Source organism: Osmerus eperlanus, chromosome 14 (genome assembly GCF_963692335.1).
Source record: "Osmerus eperlanus chromosome 14, fOsmEpe2.1, whole genome shotgun sequence".
Taxonomy (NCBI): Eukaryota; Metazoa; Chordata; class Actinopteri; order Osmeriformes; family Osmeridae; genus Osmerus; species Osmerus eperlanus.
This window is the reverse complement of record NC_085031.1, coordinates 97,686-122,758: the sequence shown is the minus strand read 5'-3', so window position 1 is coordinate 122,758 and position 25,073 is coordinate 97,686. Positions and strand designations below refer to the sequence as shown.

The 25,073-nt window shown below is 40.1% G+C and overlaps 1 protein-coding gene across 1 annotated transcript; it reads right to left on the bottom strand.

The window, feature by feature from the left end:
* Positions 1–953: 953 nt before the first annotated feature.
* Positions 954–24,166, bottom strand: LOC134033589 (histone-lysine N-methyltransferase Smyd1-like). Its single transcript, XM_062477809.1, has 10 exons — positions 23,907–24,166; positions 15,468–15,644; positions 13,712–13,925; positions 6,270–6,400; positions 5,559–5,597; positions 4,569–4,764; positions 3,808–3,900; positions 3,321–3,484; positions 2,165–2,333; positions 954–1,438 (listed from the first exon to the last, which is right to left on the bottom strand). The coding sequence occupies exons 1-10, from the start codon at positions 24,041–24,043 to the stop codon at positions 1,277–1,279; spliced, it is 1,482 nt and encodes a 493-aa protein (XP_062333793.1). The 5' UTR covers positions 24,044–24,166; the 3' UTR covers positions 954–1,276.
* Between the last annotated feature and the right edge of the window lie 907 nt (positions 24,167–25,073).

The following is a 25,073-nucleotide window of genomic DNA, read 5'->3' as shown; positions in this document are numbered from 1 at the left end:
TATAGGCCCTTTGTAGCTATACCAATATCCTACAAAAGGGACTGACTCAGGCAATTCAGCCTTGTACTTGTTAGCCTTAAAATATGTGCAAGTAGGTATTGCCTACTGCTACTTACCGTTTTGAATTATGGTTTTATATTTATTTTTCATTTGCTCCCACGATCGTTTGCCACTGCCAGGGTTGCAACTAAAATAATACAGCAACAAAAGTTTAACGTTATGGAATGCACACGTGTAATTATGGTCACATATTGTGCCTGGGGCACAAGATATCAATAAGTCATGTAGCTTACGCATTTACAGCGTCTGCTATTTTCTGCCAGCTTGGCAGCAGCGACTTTGTTGATTTTTGTCTGTATTATATGTCTGTATTCCTGATATGTTTGTATTACAATATTTCACGCAGGAGGAGTAGACAAAGTTTGGAAGATTATTGTCGGCTCCTCCTGCGTGAAATGTGCGGCTCTTGTTTTGTCCATGTTTGCGATTGGACATACGGTGCAAACACCGCCCCTTTATGTGAACGCGCACGTCTCTAGATTGGAAAGATCTGGGTTGAGTTAGAGAGTTGATAACCGCCGTCGTGATACCACTTATCGTGATTGCGATTGTTACGCTTCGCGTAGCCGGGTAACTGAAAGTGATCCAGAGCATCTTGATCTTGATTCGTAGTACAGGCCCCAGGTCTGCGTTTGGGTTCAATCACTGGGAACTGTGACAAATACACTTATAAACTGGTTGGCTATTGAATGTTTGTTGGTATTGACCATCAAAACTCTAAATCGTATCACCTTTGGTTGTTTTGTGACTGATTGTGAATGAAGTAATGCCATGTGTCCCAAGTTTCTGATCAACCCTTTAAAATAATCTGCAAAATTAAATATTGACTATGGTCTTCTTTGCAATAAAGTGATGGATGACCTAGGCTTAAAATGTAAAAAACGACAATATCCTTGTATAGTTTCCCATTAAATATTTAATTGGTGAGTTGATTTAGTCACAAATTCAGCAGTCCAAGTATAGTACCAAAAAGTACTCTGGATTTTGAGCTCCACATCATGGCCAACACATATAATTGTGTGTAGTCTAGCCTTCAAGACATGGACAATACACATCATTGGGTGTAGGCTAGCTTTTTGGATTTAAAGGCGAAAACTGCTTTAGAACCAACAATTTTATGTTGCTGTTGCAGGAAGGGAAACAAGGTAGGCCTGAACTATGAGACCTGGCTTTATTTAAGTTGTTGTTTCAGAGGACAGTAAGAATCTAGAGGAGCTCATTGCTTTCGGAAGAGGTCCTTGATCTTTTCGTCAGCGGCTGACTGCTCAGCCATCATGCCCATTGGTTTGTTCTTCAGCGCCGCATCTCTCATGGTCTGGTACATATACTCATTCTGCTTGAACATCCTCAGCTCCATCTCCGTCTGTCTACGCATAGACTAAAGAAAAACGATAGGAGTCAGGAGTCAGAACAGGTCTAAGTTTAAGTTTGTCTTTGCACACCGGACATTTTGAAAGAGATACACCATGATGTTTTAAATACTGTTGTAAGCAATACTGTAAAGTTAATGTGCATGATTGTATTATTACTGTTTATACTTGTATATCACAGTTTATACTTTTATCATTACTGTGCAATCTTTCTATGTATACTTGTATTATTTTGTGTATACTTATTTTTACTCTTTTTACATTAATCATTTTGCTGTACATTTTATTGGGGCTGATGTGACATCTGGATTTTCCTTTGGGGATGGACAAATCTCAATTTAATCTACTCTTCTAAATCAACCCCTGAAGTGATTCCTGATATGCATTAGGGAGATCTAATGGAAGGACACAGTTATTTAACACTAGTCCATGAATGAAGTTACAACCAGAGACCATGAACAGCCTTACATTCTGAATTACAATGCCATACTGTAGATTGTCATACAAAATGAACCACCAAACAGGGTCCTTTCAAGCAGCACACTTTCTTTTTCTATGATCCTAGTGGGACTATAACAGTTCATGACAGTCTTAAAGTAGATTACAGACTGACAACACATATCCAATATCCTATTCTGATAGCACTTTAGGTAGCAAATGTATTTTGTCAATTCAAGCAACCAATTAAAAGCTAAATCAACCTCATGCAGCCTGTGCAGACTTCTGTAGGGTACCTCCAGGTCTTTGGTGATGGGGTGGCTGGGCCCATGGGTCACCATGAGGATAGCATAAGCCTTGCAGATCATGCCATGGCCCACCTCGATGAGCCCTGCATGCCAGTGGGTCACCCCAGCCCGCATGGTGGCCATGCCCAGGTGGGCATTGTTGGGATGGTATAACTTCCTAAAGAGAGAGAAGGAATTAAGGAGGTGGAGGAAAAAGAACAGAGAGAAATTATAAAAGAGACCAAGTAGGGCAACAATAAAAAATGCAATTCAACTTTCTCTAATATAAATAAGTCAATATACAGTAAATCAAATTAGGAAACCACCTTTAAACCATTTGTCAACAACTTTCCACTAAGGCAGGGTGGAAGAGGCTTCCCGAGGCATAGTGATAGGGATGAGAAATTGGGTTTTAAAGATCCTGTAAAGCAAATTCCATGATTTGCTTCTCAGTACATTATATACGTGTGAAATGAGTTCCTGAAAGCATGTGCAAAGCGCAAAAACTTTGGCGCACTGAAATATGGAGTTAGACCAGTTTCTATTTCGTTTTCAGATCAGGTTTTAATGGGCGGAGCCAAAAAATGACCGATCTACGTCACTTTGACCGATGTACGTCAGATCACTGAATGGGTCCTCCTGCTGTACTGTTATTGTAGCCTACATCAGCTAGCTAGCTAGCTTCAGGATGTCTCCCTCCACCCGCAACTGCATCTTCCCTGGATGCAAGAACTATCTTTTTACTCCTGTGTTACAGCTCAGGGGAACCAGCTTCATTTATATGCATCTGTATGTTTCACTCATTGAACAAATACATTCTAATCCTATACTGTTTTGTTCGGCTTGACGTAGCGTCCATTATCTGGGTCGTAGGTACTTGAGAGAGGCGGTGCCTTCCAGCGACACGCCCCCCCCCAGTCTCAAGCAGAGAAGACCGCTGATTTTCTCACGATATCAAAGCCTAATTTAACATACCTGTCTGTTTTTTTTTCATTCGAATTTGGATGGGTAGTTAATAACACATTCTTCTGTGGTTTGGTGAACTTAAAACTTGTTTTTAATTCCACGTTACAGGATCTTTAAGGAATTGCATATTGGCACGTTCTAAATGTGCTTATACTGTATCCCTCCACCACCCACCTAGTTGGTCCTGATCACTACTCACATGTATCCCTCCACCATCCTGCGGGCAAAGTCTGCTGCCTCAGTGAAATACTGCAGGTAGGAGAGAACCTCACTGGCTGTGCTTAGCATACGTAGGTGGAAGAGGTGTGTGTCAGCTAGCACATTCACCTGCTTCTCCAAACACTCACGACACAGCTTCACAACCTGTGGGACAGATAGAGGAACATAGAGAGATGCAGGAGAGATGTAAGGAGTGAGAGTTGAAAGAGAGAAAAGGACAGGTAGCAATGAAGAGAACGAGGAGAAAAGAGTGAGGAGAGCAGGGAGGAGAAAGCAGAAGACCAGATAAAAAGGCAGAAGAGCAATGAAAGGGAGAAGTGGAAGTAGATGGCATGGGTACTTATTTTTAAGGACAGTAATTATCCATAATGAAAATCTTGTTGCTTAAATCTAAAGCTGCAACATTCATCGTAAAAAATTTAAGATGGCAGCTGTTTTGGTGTTGCTTTTGTTGCACAATAGCCTACCTCATGGTAGTCACCGTTGGTTCGAGCCATCTCAATCTTAACAAGACACTCTTTACTGAAGTCAGTCACCTCCTTTACTTTTTCAGCAGAGGGCTTAGAGAGAAAGTAGAGGGTGAACCGTCATGTTCATTCATAGTCACGTTTTATCTATACTGAATTGTATTTAGCAAAAAAAAAGACCAATTGGACAGAGGAATCAGTAGCATTAGTGTGCCCATCCATCCTCATGCATCGTCACACTGTATGCATTACCTTAGACAACCATAAGGGGAGCGAGGTGGGACACCAGTGCAAAGTAATTTACTCATAAATTACGCATTCCTCAAAAAAAGGGGTGTAATTGTTGATGACTTGCAGAAACAAGGCCCACGTATGAACAAACCATCCAAGCAAATGTTCAATTTCATACAAGTTTAACATCCAGAGATTGATAAAATTAAGCCATGACATAACCGTGTCAAAATGTTAACTCATGCTATTAATGTTGTACTGCTTGTACTTTCAATTTATAATTTATAGAATACTATCCCGTAACAAGTGAAAACAATGTCATACTAATATAAAACATATTTTAGTGGTAAGGGCAGGAAACACAGCATGTCTAATTTGGAGAGATTAGAGGGAAGATCGGATCTTCCCTGCTATGTCAGAGAATGGATGCCCACACAATCAAATCATAGTCAATGTTTCTCAAATTTGTATGGAACAGGGATAGGATCCTGGATTTCATTTGTCATGGGGCCTACAGTCAAAACTCTCACCTTTTTCTCTTCCGTCTCCTTGGCCGCCATCATCAGGTCATCCTTGATGTGTCCGGTGCAGTGCTGGCAGGTGCAGTCAAAGTGGTACTGCTGCTTCAGAATGTGCTGGCGGTCGGCAGACAACTGGAGGAAGTCCACGTAGCTCACTGTCAGCTCCTCACCCTCAGCAATCTTACCCAACGCACGCAGCTCAATCCTGGATGAGAGAGAGGCTGTGTTGGGCAATGGAGGGCATCGTGTTTTTAGCGGTGGTTTGAATATTGTTTGTGGGGCATTGGTTTAGTTCATGGTATTTCGTAATTGCTGTTCACACACACATTAGATCAGATGAGGGAAAAGACAAAAACAACAGTTCAACCCTGAAGGGTAAAGTAGGTCATGTAGTACAGATTCACACACTTTATCATGTCAGTCACAAAGCTACAGGGAGCAACCAGAGCACACAAAACTAGCAAAAACAAATAATGTAGACATTAGTTTGAGGTCAATGTTATAACAAGTCCACATTGTTATGATCAATTGTACAAGCCAAATAGAAAACCATAACCCTGAACCACAGATAATGCTCTGAACCCTGATAAGTCTTCTAATTTTATAATAAACATTGTATTAGAAATACGACAAAGGACTGATAGAGAATAATTAATAAAATTGCTAGGATTGGGTTTTCATTTTGAGGGGTAATATGGGCAGGCTGTTTATAGTATTCTCAATAGTCTATATATACTAACAGCTGAGCCTGAGGGTTTTGTTTAGTAAAAATGACTTCCTTCAACATGTAACTGCTAAAATGCATTAGTGCAGGGGCAGGAAAAATTGAAAATATGTTGGCTTGACAAATGCCTTACCATTACTGTCATGTAGTACTACTTCAAACTGGACAGTAATTATTTGATGACAACAGTAATTGTGCCCGTAAAGTGGATGAATGTGGATAGGCTGTACAAGGGTTAAATGTTATGGATCCCTCTTCACTCCAGGCATACCCACCTCCTCATAGAGTGGAAGGTCGAGTTCAGAGCTGACTGACTGGAAAAGAAATTAGATTTTAAAACCAGTACAGTGCAATTGTGGTTGCCAAACTCCAACACAAATAAAAGTACACACACACCTATCTCATCTTCTTTCTTGTTGAATGTTTTTTCTCTTTCTCTCACTCTTTATCTATAAATCCACAACTCAAAGTGTGAATACACAATATAGTATTTTATATTTACATTTAGTCATTTAGCAGACGCTCTTATCCAGAGCGACTTACAGTAACTACAGGGACATTCTCCCCGAGGCAAGTAGAGTGAAGTGCATTGCCCAAAGACACAACGTCATTTTGCACGGCCAGGAATCGAACCAACAATCTTCTGATTAATAGCCTGACTCCCTAACCGCTCAGCCATCTGACCCATTTTTTTATTTTAACTGTGTTGATGTATCAGGAGTCAGGTGGCTGAGCGGTGAGGGAATCGGGCTAGTAATCCGAAGGTTGCCAGTTCGATTCCCGGTCATGCCAACTGACGTTGTGTCCTTGGGCAAGGCACTTCACCCTACTTGCCTCGGGGGAATGTCCCTGTACTTACTGTAAGTCGCTCTGGATAAGCGCGTCTGCTAAATGACTAAATGTAAATGTGTCCTGTGTCTTTAGGTCCCTATTTTCTGTCTTTAAGTTCAATAAGGTTTGTGGATTCAAACACTAAGGGTACGTACTTGCCGTGGTTGAGGATGACGGTGCAGTTAGGCCAGCAGTCGTGGTTAACCAGACACAGGTTGGGGAATAGACCTACTCCCACTGCCTGAAGACCCCTCTGGTCACTCAGAGTAAAACCATTACAGTTGATCTACAGGGAGGAGGGAGAGAGAGAGAAAACCACAGACTAAACAAGGATAGAGAATATAGGTATAGGCAAGAGAGAGAGAGTTACTTCACTGGCCCATAAAGCTGCACTAGGTAACATCATACAATAAATTACAATTAGAAACTGCACCAGCAATTCTTGTCTGACCTCTCTTGCTTTCCTCCAGCTTGAGTTTGATTGACAAAAAATATAAAGAATATAAAGGGCTGGATCAGAATTTCTGCAACAGAATTGGATGGAAAGTAGGAAATAAAACCGTGGCTTGTACCCCGATTTTACAGTTTTCTTGTGGTTTTACGGCTTATATATTTGAAGCGGCGTATAGCCCGGTTTTAGAACAAAAAAGTGTCTTAATCCCAAGATCTCTACAGACCGTGCAGCTAATTTAATGCTCAACACTGGAACGGGGGCTTATTGAAAGAGGAATTGAATTATTGGGTGTGCTTTGCCTTCGGCAAGGGCACAACCTTTGTTCTCTCACATATATATTATTATAATTTATTTTACCACCCCTAAATCTTCGTCAATATTTGTAGTAGAATTTACCGGGGCAGCTTCTCCGCACAGGGCTATATCGCATTTTGCGTTGTTACTGACAAAAGATCACCAGTGAGCTTTTTATGAATGAACGATTTTCCACTTAATAAATGTCAAGCTTATTTACGTTTTTGGGGGCATATTTGGGTGTGCTTTGCCTTCGACAAGGGCACAACCTTTGTTATCTCACATATATATTTATTATTATTTATTATTGTTTATTTTCGCCCCCCTAAGGATCAGTCAATATTTGGACTACATATACAACGGCGGTGTCAAAAGGTTCGTCTTGTTAGCGATTGCGTTGGTTGTATTTTTATTTACGTTCCGTTGCATGGTTTAAGTAGAAATTGTGTTTTTGTGGTGAAAAGTGAAGCTAACGGTGGCTAATTTGCTAGCCACAGTCACTGACGTTACTAACGTCACGAAAACACGCGTGACTACCTGTAGCAGAACATTAGTTTAGCAGCTTGTTAACTTCTGGGAGATAGCTAGGCTAACTGCTTTACTGCAAGGCAGCTGCAGAAACGCCACAAGCAAAGAGGCCAGGTTGATAACTACTAGTATTTACTTATTTTACTTTGAGATATGAAACACAATTGTGAAGTATAATGTACAATATAAGCTGATATTATTAAGGAAGTACATCTACTTTCGGAAACACTAGTCTACTATTTCACTGAAGCATTAGCATCATGACATTAGCCTCTGTTGCCTGGGCAACACATACAGCGGTCTATGATGCATCTGTTTTCAATCGTTAAAATAAACATTCCTCACAAATACATTTTCGTTGTAGGATTTATTGGGTGTGCTCAAGCCTTCGGCGAGAGCACAACCTTTGTTCTCTCACATATATATTATTTATTGTTTATTTTCGCCCCCCTAAAACTCAGTCAATATTTGGCCTACATACACAACGGCGGTGTCAAAAGGTTCGTCTTGGTAGCGATTGCGTTGCTTCTATTGGAATTTACGTTCCGTTGCATGGTTTGGGCTTAAGTTAAGTTTTTGTGGCGAAAAGTGAAGCTAACGGTGGCTAATTTGCTAGCCACAGTCACTGACGTTACTAACGTCACTAACGTCACGAAAACACGCGTGACTAACTGTAGCAGAACATTCGTTTCGCATCTGTTAACTTGGGGGATAGCTAGGCTAACTATAGCTTTACTGCAAGGCAGCTGCAGGAACGCCACAAGCAAAGAGGCCAGGGTGATAACTATTTACTCATTTTACTTTGTGATATGACACACAATTGTGATGTGTAATGTACATTCGTTTCGCATCTGTTAACTTGGGGGATAGCTAGGCTAACTATAGCTTTACTGCAAGGCAGCTGCAGGAACGCCACAAGCAAAGAGGCCAGGGTGATAACTATTTACTCATTTTACTTTGTGATATGACACACAATTGTGATGTGTAATGTACAATATAAGGTGATATTATTAAGGAAGTACATCTACTTTCGGAAACAGTAGTCTACTATTTCACTGAAATATTAGCATCATGACATTAGCCTGTGTTGCCCGGCCAACACATACTACAGTGGTCTATGATGTATCTGTTTTCAATCGTTAAAATAAACATTCCTCACATATACATTTTCGTTGTAGGATTTACTATGACATTAGATTACAAGTAAACGATTTGTGGGTGAAATTATCATTACCTGTGGTTTCAATCCAGTGTATCACTGCAACGCTGTAGCCTACGCGAGACACTACAAAAACATTTACACAGCTGTAGGAATTCAAACGGCGACAGACCATGTTCGGCACTCCCCTTACTTAAATCAAAAGTCTATCTAACTACTAACCTGAACTTCATTGCCACAGCCTAAACTTTGTCAATCTGTTCATGAAAATAATTAATTTCAGCCTAAACCGTACAACGGAACGTTAAATCCAATTCAACCAACGCAATCGCTACCAAGACGAACACAGCAGTAGTCTAGTACTGTACCGTAGTAGTACAATTTACCGGGGCAGCTTCTCCACAGGGCTATATCGCATTTTGCGTTGTTACTGACAATGATCGCTACCAGTGAGCTTTTTATGAATGAGCGATTTTCCACTAAATGTCAAGCTTATTTACGTTTTGGGGGGCATATTTTCAGTTAGCAGATGGTACTGTTTGAATTGCGATTCCATCTTCTACTGCCGGGTAACGTCGTAGAATAATCTTCAAAGGGAGTTCTTTATTAATGAATGAATGCAATGAGTAGGCTAAATGCATGAAAATATCACGAGAAGGGAAAAACTTAAAAGGACGTTTAAGTCATAGAGATTAGGTCAATTTGTACACCGGTCTGCCAAATGTATTCGTTTTGATTCAACGATGAGGCTGCCTCTTGCCTCTTGGGGAAATGAGAAGACATCCATTTCATTCTACACTTCACTCGTATTTTCAGTTGTAAATGAGCAGCAAAAAAAAATGCTTTTAAATCTATGTCATCTTTATAAATAATAAGTATGCATTTTTATATAAAATACAGAAATATCAGTTGTAAAAATGTCATTAAAAAACGGACCCCTGTCCAACCGACGCAAGCAAGCACACCCTACAATTTCCCCAGAAATTGTACCCTCTCTAGTTATGACATTACATTACAAGTAAACGATTTGTTGGTGAAATAACATACCTGTGGTTTCAAACCAGTGTTGCTCACTGCAACGCTGTAGCCTACGCGAGACACACTACAAAACATCTACACAGCTGTTTAGGAAGTCAAACGGCGACAGAACATGTTTCTCCCCTTACTTAAATCAAAAGTCTATCTGACTACTAACCTGAATTTCATTGCCACAGCCTAAACTTTGTCAATCTGTTCATGAAAGTAATTAATTTCAGCCTAAACTGTACAACGGAACGTTAAATCCAATTCAACCAACGCAATCGCTACCAAGACAAACACAGCAGTAGTCTAGTACTGCACTGTAGCAGTACAATTTACCGGGGCAGCTTCTCCACACAGGGCTATATCCAGTGGTGTGGCGATAAAAATATAGGTGGGTAAACTATGAATTTTATTATTTATTTATTTACAGGGTCGTCAAGCCCCCCCCCCCCCCCCCCCCCCGAGACGAGCTGTTTCAATTTTTACGTTTCATTAGGCCTATTTGGATGGAACCGGTAAGGTTGGCTTGTATCTGCATCTGAACGTTAATAATAGTAGGATATCAGTTGTGAAAATGTCATTCAAAAACGAACCCCTGTGCAACCGACGCAAGCAAGCACACCCTACAATTTCCCCAGAAATTGTACCCTCTCTAGTTTCCTATGATATTTCATGTATGGCTGAGTGTTTCTTAGCCATATCTTTTGAAATCAACTCATTTCATAATTTAATATTCCAAGTGTTCATTCAATATCTTGTTTTTGATTGCCACAAATACTTATTTTTCTTTTTTCTTTTCTTACTTTATAAACAACCATTGTTCTTTTGTTACTACCTTCAGTTTACAGACATGGGTCAAAAATGACCCATATGTATTCCTATGGAGTTTTATAGAAATCTTTGATATTAGTTAATTTTTGCAACTTGGAACATATTTACTGTGGATAACTATTCACCTGTCACACATTTCACAACTCAACACAACTGCTTCTAGGCTTGGAGATCTTCACAAGTGACATCTTTGATGGGGTCCTAAAATGCAACAACTTTGAGACGAAGAGCTGCAGCAGCAAAAGGGAAAGAGTGGAAAAGCATCAAACAGGAATTCATGGCCGCTATCAGTTTGACCCTCCTTGCAGGGGAGGACAAGAGCCTAGATGTGGCCATTTTGGAGCGTTTTTGTATCCAATGGCAAAATCCAATGTATAAAGCCACCATGGGGCTAAAGAGATATGATGATATCCAAGCTTGACTTTTGATGACAAGAGGAACAGGGCTTTGTAACAAGAAACACATCACATAGCAGCATTCAGGTATGTGTGTGACAGTTTCCTGGCTAATTGCAGAATACTTTTCATTCCCAGTAACTTTGTCACCAGAGATGAGCAGTGTTCGCAATACATGCCCAGCAAGCCTGCAAAATGTGGAATTATTCTGGATGTGCGATGTGAGGGTCCCATATGTGGTAGGCTGAGTGTTCTACCCTTCCAGTGTCCCTCTGACTGGAAAGCTTATTGAGAAAAACCTGAACATTGCGGGGACTCTTCACCAGAACAAGCCGAACATACGAGTCACAAAGACATCCAAATGAAGGGACATGCCAAGTTCCACATTTTTTCATGGTCATGTTGCCATTCAATTTGGATTCAATGGCAACATGACTATGGCCAGCTATGTGCTGAAGAAGGGAAAGGCTGTTGTCCTTCTGAGCACCATGCATGATGTCAAAGCAGTGAATGACAACAATGTTGTGATTCAGTACTGTAATAAAAGAAAAGCAGGAGTGGACACAATGGATCAGATAGTTTGCACTACTATTACTCATGTAAGTGGAGAACAGAGGTGTCTGGCACAATGTGCTGGATGTTGCCACCCTCAATGCCTACACTAAGTTCTGCACCAACACCCTGATTACATAGGTGGTGTGACCAAGTGGCAGTTCATCAAGGAGCTAGGCAAGGACCTTGTCATGTGAGGCGCATGAAGGCCAAGTCACAGCTCCAAAAGTATATTAAAGAGGTAATGGAAAGATGTGGGGTAAAAACAAAATGCAACTACCACCCAGCCACAAGAAGAGCTCTTATCATCAAACTTTATGAAGCTGAGGATATCCTCAAATCTCTTTAGCCCCATGGTGGCTTTAAACATTGGATTTAGCAATTGGATCCCAAAACTCTCCCGCAAGGCCACATTTAGGCTCTTGTACTCCCATGCAAGGAGAGTCAAACTGATAGAGGCCATAAATTCCTGTTTGTCGATGCTTCACCACTCTTTCCCTTTGTTGCTGCAGCTCTTCATCTCTAACAGTGCGTTCACACTGCAGCGACGCAAATCGCTTGCCATCGCTCGCCTTCCCACAGTTCACCACGCTCGGGGGAGTTTCAAACAGATTAATGTAGAATGTAGTTCTCTAAAGTCACTGTTGTAGTTGTCATGGCCAAGTGTGCAGACTTGGGTTTATGTACTCGCAACATCGATCAAAATAGAACTTGTATACAAAATACAAAACTGTTTAATAGACATACACGTTGACATGTGTAAAAAACGTTTTATTATTTACTCAAAGTCTCTGCTAATCTGTCGATACGATAGGGAGTTCAAGCCGGGCTAGCTAGCTAGTTACCACAGAACGAAGTTACGTAATGTGACTAGACTGAATTTGAAAGTACAAGCACCAACAACTTCGGCAACCTTGCGCCATGCATCGTTTTTTTTAATTAACATCTCTGTACGAATATAGCTATGTATCCTACAGGACTGGGTAAACAGCCACACAAACGATTAGTTTCTCCTCCACCTTGAAACCTAGAAATGTTCACCATGGTTGCTACGTTACGACAAACAAGAAAACACTCCGATTGGCCATCGCTAGCGAAAATCGCTCCTCATTTGCATAAAGTTGAGAAAATCTCAACTTGGTCGCGTCGCGTCCCACAATGCACCACGCAAGCGATTCGCCTGGCTCCATAGAAAATGAATGGAAAACATGTTGTCGCTCGCATCGCGTCGCTGCAGTGTGAACGCACTGTTAGTTGTTGCATTTCAGAACCTCCTCAATGATGTTGTCACTGATGAACCTCTCCCAACCTGAAAGCAGCCGTGTTGAGCTGTAAAATGTGTGGCAGGTGAATAGTTATCCACAGTAAATATGTTCAAAATTGCAAATATCCAAAGTTTCTATCAAATTCCATAGTGAATCCATATTGGTCATTTTAGACCCATGTCTGTACATTTGATGTAATACCACAAACGTTTTTTTGCTCAGAGAAAAAAGAAAGACAAACATTTAAATAATGATTTATGGTACTGAAAAACAAGATACTTAATGAATAATTTGAATAAATGAAATTAATTGATTAAAAAATATATACCAAACAAACACTCAGCCATACATGAAATGTCATAGGAAATGAATGCGGGTCATTTTAGACCCATGTTGTGCATAAGAGGGGGTAAGCATAGCTTGTGTATCAAAGGGTTAAAATCTGATTTACAAACACAAGGTCCCATTCTGGTGGGGTGCGGGTTATAGAAAATGCGTCTTGTTTTCAAAAAATACGGTACATATCACAAACCTTGCTAAGTTATTCAGACCCCCTTTTTCCATTTGGTTGTGTTATTTACATGATTGTTTAAGGTAGTTAGGTAGTAGGTACTTTATTTATGTATGTGGAGAAATTGAGATGATATAGCAGGCAAGATAAAATTGAAACGAAAATAAACCCATTTAACCCATCTCTGAGGTCTATGGAGAGTTTATTAGACTTTATGGCTTGTTTATTTTTGCCCTGACTTGCATGGTGAACAGTGGGACTGTAGGTATGTGCCTTTCTAAATAATTTCTTCACTTAACTATCATTACATCCAATATCAAGAACGATCAAAGAATATATAGGACTTAGCTGAGTTCAATGTGGTGTATCATAGCAAAGTATCAAAATGTAAGTTGTTTTATTCAATTAAAAAAATCTTACAATGTGTTTTCAATTCGTAACCATGTTGTTTTTGGATGAAAGCTGATTGCAAACATCTCATCACTTTTAAATTAAGTGTATAACCCAACAAAATACTGAGAAAGAGAAGGCCCTGAACACTTTCTGAAGGCACTGTACATAAGTATGATGTAAGGTGTTACATACAATGCCAAAGATGTGTGCAATGTACTCAGCAGTGTACTGCTTGCTGTTGTGCGGCCAGTAGTCCAGAAAGTTGTGCACGTCAATCTTGAGCTCCTTGAGGTCGTCGACGGGTAAGTCGGCCACATGGTCCTCCAGCTGATCCACGGAGGTCAGCTGGCCATCTGACACAATACCTGTGTGCTTCTTCATGCGCCACAGCATGCGGGCTGCAAGACTAAAAGTGATTTATTATAATGTAAAGTAATGCATTGATTCAGAAATTGCCCATTAATGTACATCACAGTCTCTTAAGGACATGCTCAATACATTAGATATGATTGCCCTCTTAACCCGTTAAGGAGTAGCGTCACACATATGTGATCGTTCGAAAGCGGGCCCCACAGAGTACCGTCACTCGTGTGATTCTGAACATTCCAACCGACTATTTTCCGATAGACAAAAACTATATGACAAACGCTATAGTATGGCTTCAAAATTTACAATTAGGAGGCTAACAAGTAACACTAGCAGGTAGTAGCATTGCTACGAGTATTATGCTAGGTTGCTAGGTAACGGAAGCTAACTAAAACTAGCTAGCTTCCGTTTTGGAAAAATAACTCACTCTGGTGGAAGCGTCGGTAATATTTAGAACTCACTCCTTAAAAGGTTAATTTCTTCCCTCTTTCTTTTATATATTTTTTCCAATCTATACTCTTCCTTTCCCTTGTTACTCTTTCTCTGCCTCTCCCTGTTCCTTCCTAACTTCTCGTCTACCACTTCCCCATGGGATGGTTCAAGAGGGTCTGCAGCTTAACATCTTTAAGACAAAGGTAATGGAGGTGAATTTCCAGAGTACTAAGGCCCCCTCAACAACTGTTCTTACCCAGGGGACTGACATTGTAATAGGGGGTCCTATTATACAAGCACCTGGGAATCCACTTGAACAGGCTTGAATGGGCTGATAACACCACGGCCCTCACAAAAAGGGACGCTCTACTTCTTGAGGTGACTATGGTGCTTTGACGTGTGCAGCTCACATTCTACCAGTCTGTGGTCACCGGTGCCATCTTCTATGCCAGGCAGGGGATGCCAACATAATTTACAAACTGTTCAGGAAAGCAGGCTCTGTTCCACAGACTGACCTTGGCACCCTAGAGGAAGTGGAGGAGCTGTGGGTCATTGTGGACAGTGTAGCCTACCCCCTCAATGACATGGTTGTGGTGAAGCGAACCACTTTTAGAGCAAGACTGATCACCCCCCTGGTGTCACAAGGAGCGCAATCGGTAGTCCTTCTTGCCACTTGTACTTTCTACACCTTTCTCTATGTTTGAACTTTTGTATTAAAAGTAACCGTAATGCTGCAATTTTCCATTGTGATCAATAAATTACCAACCTACCTACGCACACATGCATACACCAACACCCACACTGTTTGTATGGCTATTCTTGAGGGGACTTAAAATTCAGTTCGATTGAAAATCCTTTATTCCCTACCCCTAACCTTAACTCTAACCCTAGCACTAATCCTACCCCTAAACTCCCTAAAACCACCCGAAGCACTTGAACTTGGGAGGACCAAGACAATGTCCCCACAAGTTCAAATTGTCCTTGTTTTACTATTCCTGAGGGGACTTCTGGTCCCCACAAGAATAGTTACAGAAGGTAACATTTACATTTAGTCATTTCACAGGTCACACACGGGTGTGTGTGACTTGTGTCAGGTCACACACAAACACATTGACACACGTGCACACTTTAATTGTCTTTTTCTCCTTACCGGATGTTCTCATTGGGTGCCTTCCCTATCTTCTTGATGGCAGCACATTCCTGCTTGTGCTCCTCCCAGCATGCTGTCTGGCAGGTGCGGTCACAGTAGTGGGCAAACTTACACTGAGCGCAGCGGTGCAGGTTGGTCTGATGACGGAAACAGTTGTGGCAAACCTGGTGATACAGACTGGGGGTAAGACGAGAAGAGAAGGTTTCAGAGAGAGAAAGGTCTATGGCCTCCTTGAAGAAGGCCCTGATGTAATTCATATAAATATATATAGACAGACATTTACGGTTCTAAATATAACCTATATAAAAGATCTTTAATGTGAATACATTTGCTTTTAGATTAGTGATTTTTCAAATTAAAACAGGGCCCATAACTTATTCCATAATTTATGTTCCATGTATGTTCTGCAGTCATTTCTATGGGTGTAAATCATAAAAAAAGAATATTTCTCTAGGTTGATTAGTAAGAACAAACACAACACTAAGTTCCTATTTGATACTGTTGCAAATCTCACTAAGAAAAGTACACTCTGTGTTAGTTCAGATCTCTCTCCCAATGATTTCTTAGATTTCTTTGACCAAAAAATCTATGCAATAAGGGACAAACTACAGACTAGTCCTGGAGGAGTGGCCATCAACACTGAACTTTCCCCTATACCAAGCATGCTGCATGTTGACAAGCTATTATTAAGCCCCTTCTTAAAAAAACAAACCTGGATCCAGGTTGTCTTAGCAACTACAGGCCAATTTCAAATTTGCCATTTCTCTCCAAAATTTTAGAAAAGGCTGTGGCACAACAGCTCACTGAGCACCTCTCCTCAAATCAGCTTTATGAACCTCTCCAGTCTGGATTTCGTCTCCACCACAGCACTGAAACTGCATTAGCCAAGGTAGTCAATGATCTACTGTTAGCCTCTGACACGGGTTCTATCTCTGTCCTGGTTCTTCTAGACCTAAGTGCTTTTGACACGGTGGATCATGAGATTCTCTTGGAACATATGGAGAACTATGTTGGGATTTCTGGTACGTCACTTCAGTGGTTTAGATCGTATCTATCTAGTACCACAGGGTTCAGTTCTAGGCCCTCTGTTATTTTCACTCTATATGATGCCTTTAGGAAACATAATTAGAAGCTCTGGGGTAAATTTTCACTGTTATGCAGATGATACTCAGCTATATATGTCTATAAAGTCTGGAGAATTTCCACATGCTATGGAAAAATGTGTTTCTAGGTTGAGAGCTTGGATGACTGCAAATTTCCTAATTCTAAATTCGAATAAAACCGAGGTTCAAATTTTCGGTCCTAAAAAATATAGAAATAATTTTTCCAATCTGACCTTAGACCTAGACGGCGTCAAAGTCTCTCAAAGCCAGCTGGTAAAAAATTTAGGAGTCACAATGGACCCAGACCTTTCGTTTGAGTACCATATTAAGCAAATTACCAGAACTGCATTTTTACATCTACGTAATATTGCCAAAATACGAAAATTTCTCTCAAAGGATGATGCCGAAAAACTAATACATGCATTTGTTACGTCCCGATTGGACTATTGCAATGTTTTGTTCTCTGGCCTCCCAATTACCCACCTAAAAAATGTACACCGGGTGCAAAATGCTGCTGCTAGACTATTGACCAGAACAAGAAAGTTTGATCACATAACATCTACTCTTGTCTCTCTACACTGGCTCCCTATCCAAGCCAGAGCTGACTTCAAAGTTCTACTACTAACCTACAAATCTCTGCATGGATTGGCACCACTGTACCTCTCCGGTCTCCTTGCACCCTATTGCCCCGCAAGGACACTTAGATCTCAAGATGCCGGCTATCTGGTGGTTCCCAAAATTAAGAAAAAAACAGCTGGAGGTAGGGCGTTCTCATATAGAGCACCTCTTCTCTGGAACAAATTACCCGTCTCAATTAAGGAGTCTGATACTGTTTCGACATTTAAAATTAGGTTAAAAACGTTATTGTTTAGTCAATTCTACGACTGTTAAAGGTAAGTATGTTACTAGTTGGAGGCAACGGGGGACGGGTTGTTTCCATCCTTATTCTATAAGTATAACTTATTTTAGAGTTCTCTTCCCCTGGAACAGATTTCATGTTCCAAACGAGGGGGGCTGTCGCTGTCTTGGTGTGTGGGGTTGCATCAAATTCCCCTTTTTTGCTCTGTTAAATTGCTGCACCAGTCCACACTTGACCGGTGGGGATCTCATTCTATTATGACTGTAACTGTTAGCTGCTCCTGGCATTCTCTAATCCCTGCTCTCCTCTCTCTGCCCCCCCCACACACATCCCTTGTGGTGTGGGGGGTTTGAGTTGTCAGCACCTGCCTGGTCGTCGGTCGGCCAACGCTGGACCTGGTCGCGAGTCTCCCGGTCCTGTCCTACATCTATAAAGTTGAACAATGGATTTTGGTGTTTCAAAACCCATAGACACTGTATGACTATGTTTAGCCTGTGTTCTGCTCCTCTCTCACCAACCGTCTCTGGAGGAGGGGATCCCTCTCTGAATTGCTCCTCCCAAGGTTTCTTCAATTTTTTTCTCCTGTTGAGAGTTTTTGGGGAGTTTTTCCTTGTCTTCTGTGAGGGTTTAGGTTGGTTGAGAGGCAGTTCTATGGGCGTATGTGAAGCCCTCTGTGACATGCTTGCGTGTAAAAAGGGCTATACAAATAAATTTGATTTGATTTGATAAAAAGACCACCAAGGAGACATTTAATTGTATATTAATTACAGCAGTTTTATAACTAAAACCTGTTTTGCTGCATAGAGAGAATACAGTATGTAGAGTGAGATTACTTACTTATTTTATCCCGTTTATTGTTCCAAATACATTTCTATAGTTTTGGTTTTAGAATGAGTCATTTGGAGTGTCAAACATAAAAGAAAAAACTGTGATATGACGGAAGAGTACATTTTATGGGTATTTGCCTGTCTTTGGTCTACTTATTATATTATATATATATATATATTATTATAAAGACAACTTTTCTTTTTTAATTTGAACCCTTTTGGAATAACATGATATTTACTATTGCATCTAAGTATTTTGAATAAACCATAAAACTAATTTCATGACAAGCTATTTTCCTAATCTCAAGTTATATTTCTGATTCTGTACAAACTATATTTCTATACATTCTTGCGAACAGTGATGGAGGTTTACTCAAGCATTTGCTTGACCGCAACCCAATATACACAATACAGCTGCTGTCTACAGTAAGAAAATCAGGAAAAGACAATGAGTGAATTGTGGTCGAGCTGCTCATTAAAAGGATACGATGTTTGTAAGTATTGAACAACTTTGGCAGCGATTTAAGTAGCTATCTTACACTGTTAAGGTGACTAACTAAACTACTAACCAAGCTAACAGCTATCAACAACACATACATCTAAATAAACACAACCTCAACAATACAGATTTAAATAATGCTTTTTCGAACTACCCAACAGAGTCCGTTTTGTCCTGCTTCAAGGCATGCTGGGAACCGAGAGTGTCTCCGCTAAAATACTGTAGTGTTCTTTAAGACATTGGGTCAACAAACTAAATTAAGGCAACACTTTTTACTTACGCTTCTGCGTTATGCCAACTCCTGAAACAACATGTTTTAAGTTTGGTGAATTAGCTTTTCGGACACAATAAAATACATTTCTAAGTACCAGGAACTTAAAGCATTAGCAAAAGCACTTAAATCGATCTAACGCAATATCTTAAGCATTATAAATGAGATTATCTGTTACAATTAAAGGCACTAGTGCACAGTGCCCATGATGCAGATGGTGATTAAGACACAAATACAGATTACTTGAAATATAGTGTACAGTGTTCATGATAAAATTGGTAGTGCACACACACACAGATTCCAGGAATTATAGACAGGGCACAGTGCCCGCGATGATGTCGGTGACACACACAGTTTCTGGAATTATAAATAGATAGACAGTTCTGCTCAGTGGGTTTGGTACCTGTATTTCTAAGATTACAATTGAAATTCTGTAATCTCTGAAGTACTTGTTCAGTGTAAACATAATTTAGTCATTTAGCAGACGCTCTTATCCAGAGCGACTTACAGTAAGTACAGGGACATTCCCCCGAGGCAAGTAGGGTGAAGTGCCTTGCCCAGGGACACAACGTCACTTGGCACGGCCAGGAATCGAACTGGCAACCTTCTGATTGGTAGCCCGATTCCCTAACCGCTCAGCCATCTACCCTCAATATCATCTATTCTAGTCACTTACACACATCATAAAAGCAATTTCTCCTTATCATAAACAAATTGCCCAAAGTCCGTAATACATCAGGGAGTCAGGTGGCTGAGCGGTTAGGGAAGCGGGCTTGTAATCAGAAGGTTGCCAGTTTGATTCCCGGCCGTGCCAGATGACGGTGTCCTTGGGAAAGGCACTTCACCCTACTTGCCTCGGGGGAATGTCCCTGTACTTACTGTAAGTCGCTCTGGATAAGAGCGTCTGCTAAATGACTAAATGTAAATGTAATACATTCATGCAAATGATTATGTAGCCTTCATTTGTCTGCTGTTTCCTACATTATCAATTGCTCATGTTCTGTTGCTAAAAATGTATCATATTGATTCTCTGTTAAATTGTCTTACCACCACAAACATCTAGACATTTAGTTAATAACAGAAGTCATTACATGCACAATGGTTGAGCCAGTTGTCATAATTGTATGCCTAATTCACTATACAGTGCTTGCATGTACAGTTCTGCCTGAGGGATGTTTGCTATGTTTACATTCAAGTTATAATTTTTTCATTTGTGCCATGCAATGCTGTGAAGTTGTATATTGTATTCAATATATATGTATGCTTTTGTATTTTGTGCACTTTGCAAATGTGCACAAAACTCTGAACACCAAATCAACTACAACATTACAATTACCAGCTGACATGGGCACTATTCCTACCACTCTAGCCTCCTTGGTTGGTTTCTTGAGGCATGGATATAGTAACAGGAACAATCTTAATACAAATTTAGTCTCCTCGGTCAATTGTTGTGAACAATTGACAAGTATTTTCTATATCGAGAACACAATACAGAAAATACAAGACTATTTTAAAGCGCTGCAGAGCACAAAGGAAAAAATACAAACATTAATATAAAAATATCAAACACCCCTTAGGCTACATAATCATTTGCATGAATGTCCCAGAGCATTGGCAATTTCTTAAAAATACTGAGAAATTGCTTGTGTCTGAGTGTAAATGTAATTTAATTCAGTAAACAGAACTTGAATTTAGTTATTGATGAAGTAAAGATTTTAAGTTTGGGTTAATCATTATGCTGAAACGATAGTTATACTTTCTCACAACAATACAAATATTTTAGTTGTCAAAGGTAATCTGAACTCGTTTTTAGAAAACTGTGATCAAGTCAATAATGTTAACGTGGCAAAGTTTAACACAGTGACCTGATGTGATGACAAACCTCTGGTGTCAAGCAAAAATACTATTTCACTAAAATTAGGACATTTTTACATTTTGTCTAAGGGGCGTATTATGTGCTTTTATCCAAAATGAACAAAACAGGTTTGATTTGGAATAGACCAATTTAAAAATGCACAAATGACACGTCGTTTCACTTTTTTCAGTACAAAATAATTTGTGTAAAATGTTGTTTTATTAGCTTTTAGCCAAACTGAACAAAACAGGTTTGAACCGGAAACCATGATTTTGGATTACACCTATGTAAAAATGTACTTGAGAACATATCAAAGGTCGTTTAACTTTTTTCAGTGCAGGCACCTATATAAGGTTAAGGATTTGGTGGGTGGAAGAGCCATTCATCCTAACAAGGTCAAGGGGGTAGCCATACTTACATAACTTATCAGTGAGCTCTGTTCTATGTCTGTAGATGCCTTCCAAGTCTTCTTTTTCCATTTCAATCCGTTTTAATCAACCCTTTTTTTCTTTCTATCAGTTCTCTTCTCTCCGACACTATCTCCTTTTCCCGTTTCCAAGCTCCTAAGAAATATTGGCTCCTATTTTATGTGTATAACACATTTACATAATGGGCTATTTTGAGATGACTTTAGAGAAACATGATGATACTCTCAATGAGTCCTCTCTCCCTCTTTTTGTTTCCGTGGTGCCCTATATAGGATTTTTGTTCCCCTGCACGTCACTTCTTTAATAAGATAAAGCATGAAATGGATTCTCCGTTATACCGTATGTCATCTCTCCGGAATGTCATACCCGAACAAGAACACAGGCTATTTATGGATGCAGAAGTTGGAGCTAGAACCATGAGAGACATACATGTCTGTTTTCATGATGAATTAACTCTCAAAATTAAAATACAGATACTGGATATACTACATATACAATAGATATCAATTCATCAAGGACGTTTCTCAAAAGTCAATACAACTCTGAACAGTATTGACATGGATAGAGCAGGTTATTCATTTTAAAATAACACTGTACACATACTATTTTGTATTTCCCCCAAGGGAGACACAACAAAGAGAGACCTTATCCAAAAAACATTCTGAAATCAGGTAGACTTCAGGGAACAGAAAAACAACAGAGAATACTAACTAACTCTGTGCCTCAAAAGCTGTGTGTGTTTATGTATGTATGCACGTGTATTCTGTGTATGTATGTGTGTCTAGCATGAAAAGATACCTGACTGATTCAACTGTCAGGCCTCCTGCCATGTGCTGCTAAAACGGCCTCCATGTTTAAACTAACCAAATCTACAAACATGCACTTATCTCCCACACTGAACAGGCATCTCACAAACACATACTTTTTACACAAACACATGTCTACCTGGGAAACTACTAAAGCATGTCTGTAGCTTTTGACAAATACAAAACCTAAAGTATAAGTTCAATTGACCTAAAACATTTTCTAAATGTTCAAAATTTGTAAAAGGTTAAAATATTCAGTGCCTATTACTGCAAAAATAGTCCACCACACCACACCTAACAGACACATATGTATCTTTTTGTGTACATACAGTGTATCCAGAGGTGTCTTGGAGTGGGTCTAAAATGAAATAGAACAAGATGGTTCATGCTTGTAGTCATTGTTGGCATACAGTAAAGCCCTGTGAAGCCTCTGTATAAGTTGCCAGGAACTGGACACACACACACACATTTTCAACTCTCTCTCTCATCATCATACACACAGACACCAAACACACAAGAAAACACTCAAGCTTTCTTTTTTCTGTTGTCCTCACTGTTTCTCTTTCAAACACAGTCTTTTTCCTTCCTGGTTTTGGAAAACACCAACCCTCGTCCCTCCGAATGGTATGGTCCTCTCAGCACATACCTGCTGTGTCTGCTGTCTTTGCTGTACTAGTTCTTATATGGTCCCACACTGGCATCATAAACTACAGGCATGTCTGTGACCACTATAACCGATGATTTAGATATCCCTACAACACTCATAATTTGAGTCAAGTGAATCAAAACCAAACAAATAAAATGAATCAGAACCACTGAAATATTTTACTAGTTTGATAGTTAGTTGTTCTTTTTCATTGTTTTAAACTATGCCAAAATATCTGCTCTTTGCTTTCAAAGTGTAAAGTCTAATACCGTAACTGTTCTGTACCAGAAGGTAATGACTAGATAGTGGTAATGACCTGTCACTTCAAATGGATGGATATTTCCCCCTCTCCTCAGCCACCTGTTATCACAAACTTCTCAGGTAACCTCTCAATGGAAATGGTGTTCAGCAGTTCCACGTTATTGCTGTTTTATGAAAGCAAATATTACATTATATAAAACATGCCCTTTTCAATGTCCTTTTCACAACTGCAATCTTCAATATCAATTCGTTAACCAGATTTAATACATTATAATACCAAAATGGTTGTTCACCATGCCTGGTAGCTGAGATGAGGTTACTTTGGAATGTGGCTAGTTGTAAATATAGACCATATCTTCTACTGTACATTCTACATGCACTATTTGTACATCGCTTTGGATAAGTGTCTAATAAATTAATACAATGTAAAAGTTTAATTTGTTAGGGTTTCCATGTAGGCTGTTTTATTAAAGTTTCAAATTTCCAATGGCTATGTAATGTATCAATACTAAATACAAATCAATACTAGCTAGGACTTACACATGAAACATTTCTGTGTAATGGACAGCTTTAACCTTCTTGTTGAAAATTATGTAGAAGTGCATCAATGTGACCACTGCATACACAAGACCAGCTCAACTGATGACCAGTACAGTAGATATGACTGAAAAGATAAAAGCATCTGTAGAATAAGCCTTGAGCCAATTTAAGCATAGTCATTTTAAAATGGCAAAGTGAGATACATTTGTCTTTGTCACTTTTTGAATTAGACTTGTTCTTCACCCCTTGTTCTTGGCAATGGTCTTCAGAACACTATTTTGAGAAGCCTCAGTTAGACGATAGATGCATGGCTATTGAAACTCAAACCTATACCAGGGCCCTACCTGTCGAACACCACTGCAGCAAAGCTGGCCTCAGCAAACACTATATCCCCTGCCCACAGCTCCTTGGTGGTCTTCAGGCCTCTTCCCTTCTCCCCAGCATCAAACACCTCCACGTTTTCCATATTCTCCAAAGTCATATCCAAGAAAGCTAGAGATTGGAGAGCAAAAAAGTGGACGAAATACAGAGGGAAAGAAAGACTAGCTACTGCAACATGAGAGACCTGTGCTCTAACTTATGCCCGCAATCTTCCCATAACTCTTGGCACCTGCCCCTCTCCTCAGTCCGACCCACACATGGCCAAAAATAGACTCGCCCTTCTGAGACTGTACCACCTCCAGAGTCAGGGATGTGAGGGGAGGGCAGTAAGTCTGGGGATACATTCCATTGTAGAAAGTAATTCCCTTCCATGTTCCCTTGTTCATTTCTTTGTACCTCATATGGTTACCAAGTGTTAGGATGCTATAAACCAACATCAGTCAGTGAAGAGGAGGACACAGAGACACAATGAAGTGATAAACGCGATGGACTGGTCTCTATGGGCTTTAAAGTCTGCAGGGTGCTAGTCCATGGGGTGGGGGTGCAGGGTGGATTCGAATTGATCCTCCTGGGTGTTCTTCACTTCTTTGGGCTTGGTTCAGCGCTCAGGGGTATTTTGGTCTGGGCAGCTGTGTCTGTCTGTCACGGGAGGAAGGGGGCAAAATACTGTGAACAGACATGATCAAACACTTAACAATAATTTAAACCTTTAATCCCATTCATGTAATTTGTATCCCGATAGAAGAAGTGGATAAGTGAAAAAAACTAACATTATAATGTTATGTTGAGAACCAACATAATATCCTCAATATCTCCTTACATCACAGAGGACAAACATGTTTGTGCCCAAACAGCTAAACAATTGAAATGGAAGTTAAAGCTCAAAGCCAAGCTATAAGCTCATCTACAAAAATAAGATGGAGGTGACTTTCACCAGGGGAGATGCGAGGAAAGGCATAACAGACCCCACCTCCTTCGCAGAATAGTTGAACACCTTCTACACATGTTCAAAAGGACCGACCCAATGGACAACTGGACCGCAACCAACACCAGCCATGACCTTGTCCTAATCAGTGTGAAAGAGTGGAAGGTTGTCTCCATCCTTTCAAGCAATCCCCGAAGAAAGCTCT

Bases quoted from the DNA above. Each gene is read 5' to 3' on its own strand.
- LOC134033589 (XM_062477809.1), bottom strand. From the start codon at position 24,043: ATGACTTTGGAGAATATGGAAAACGTGGAGGTGTTTGATGCTGGGGAG. The intron at 15,645-23,906 runs GTAGGGCCCTGG...TCTTACCCCCAG, and splicing joins GCTGCAGTGGTGTTCGACAG to TCTGTATCACCAGGTTTGCC. The intron at 3,901-4,568 runs GTGAGAGTTTTG...TTTCTCTCTAAG, and splicing joins AGGAGACGGAAGAGAAAAAG to CCCTCTGCTGAAAAAGTAAA.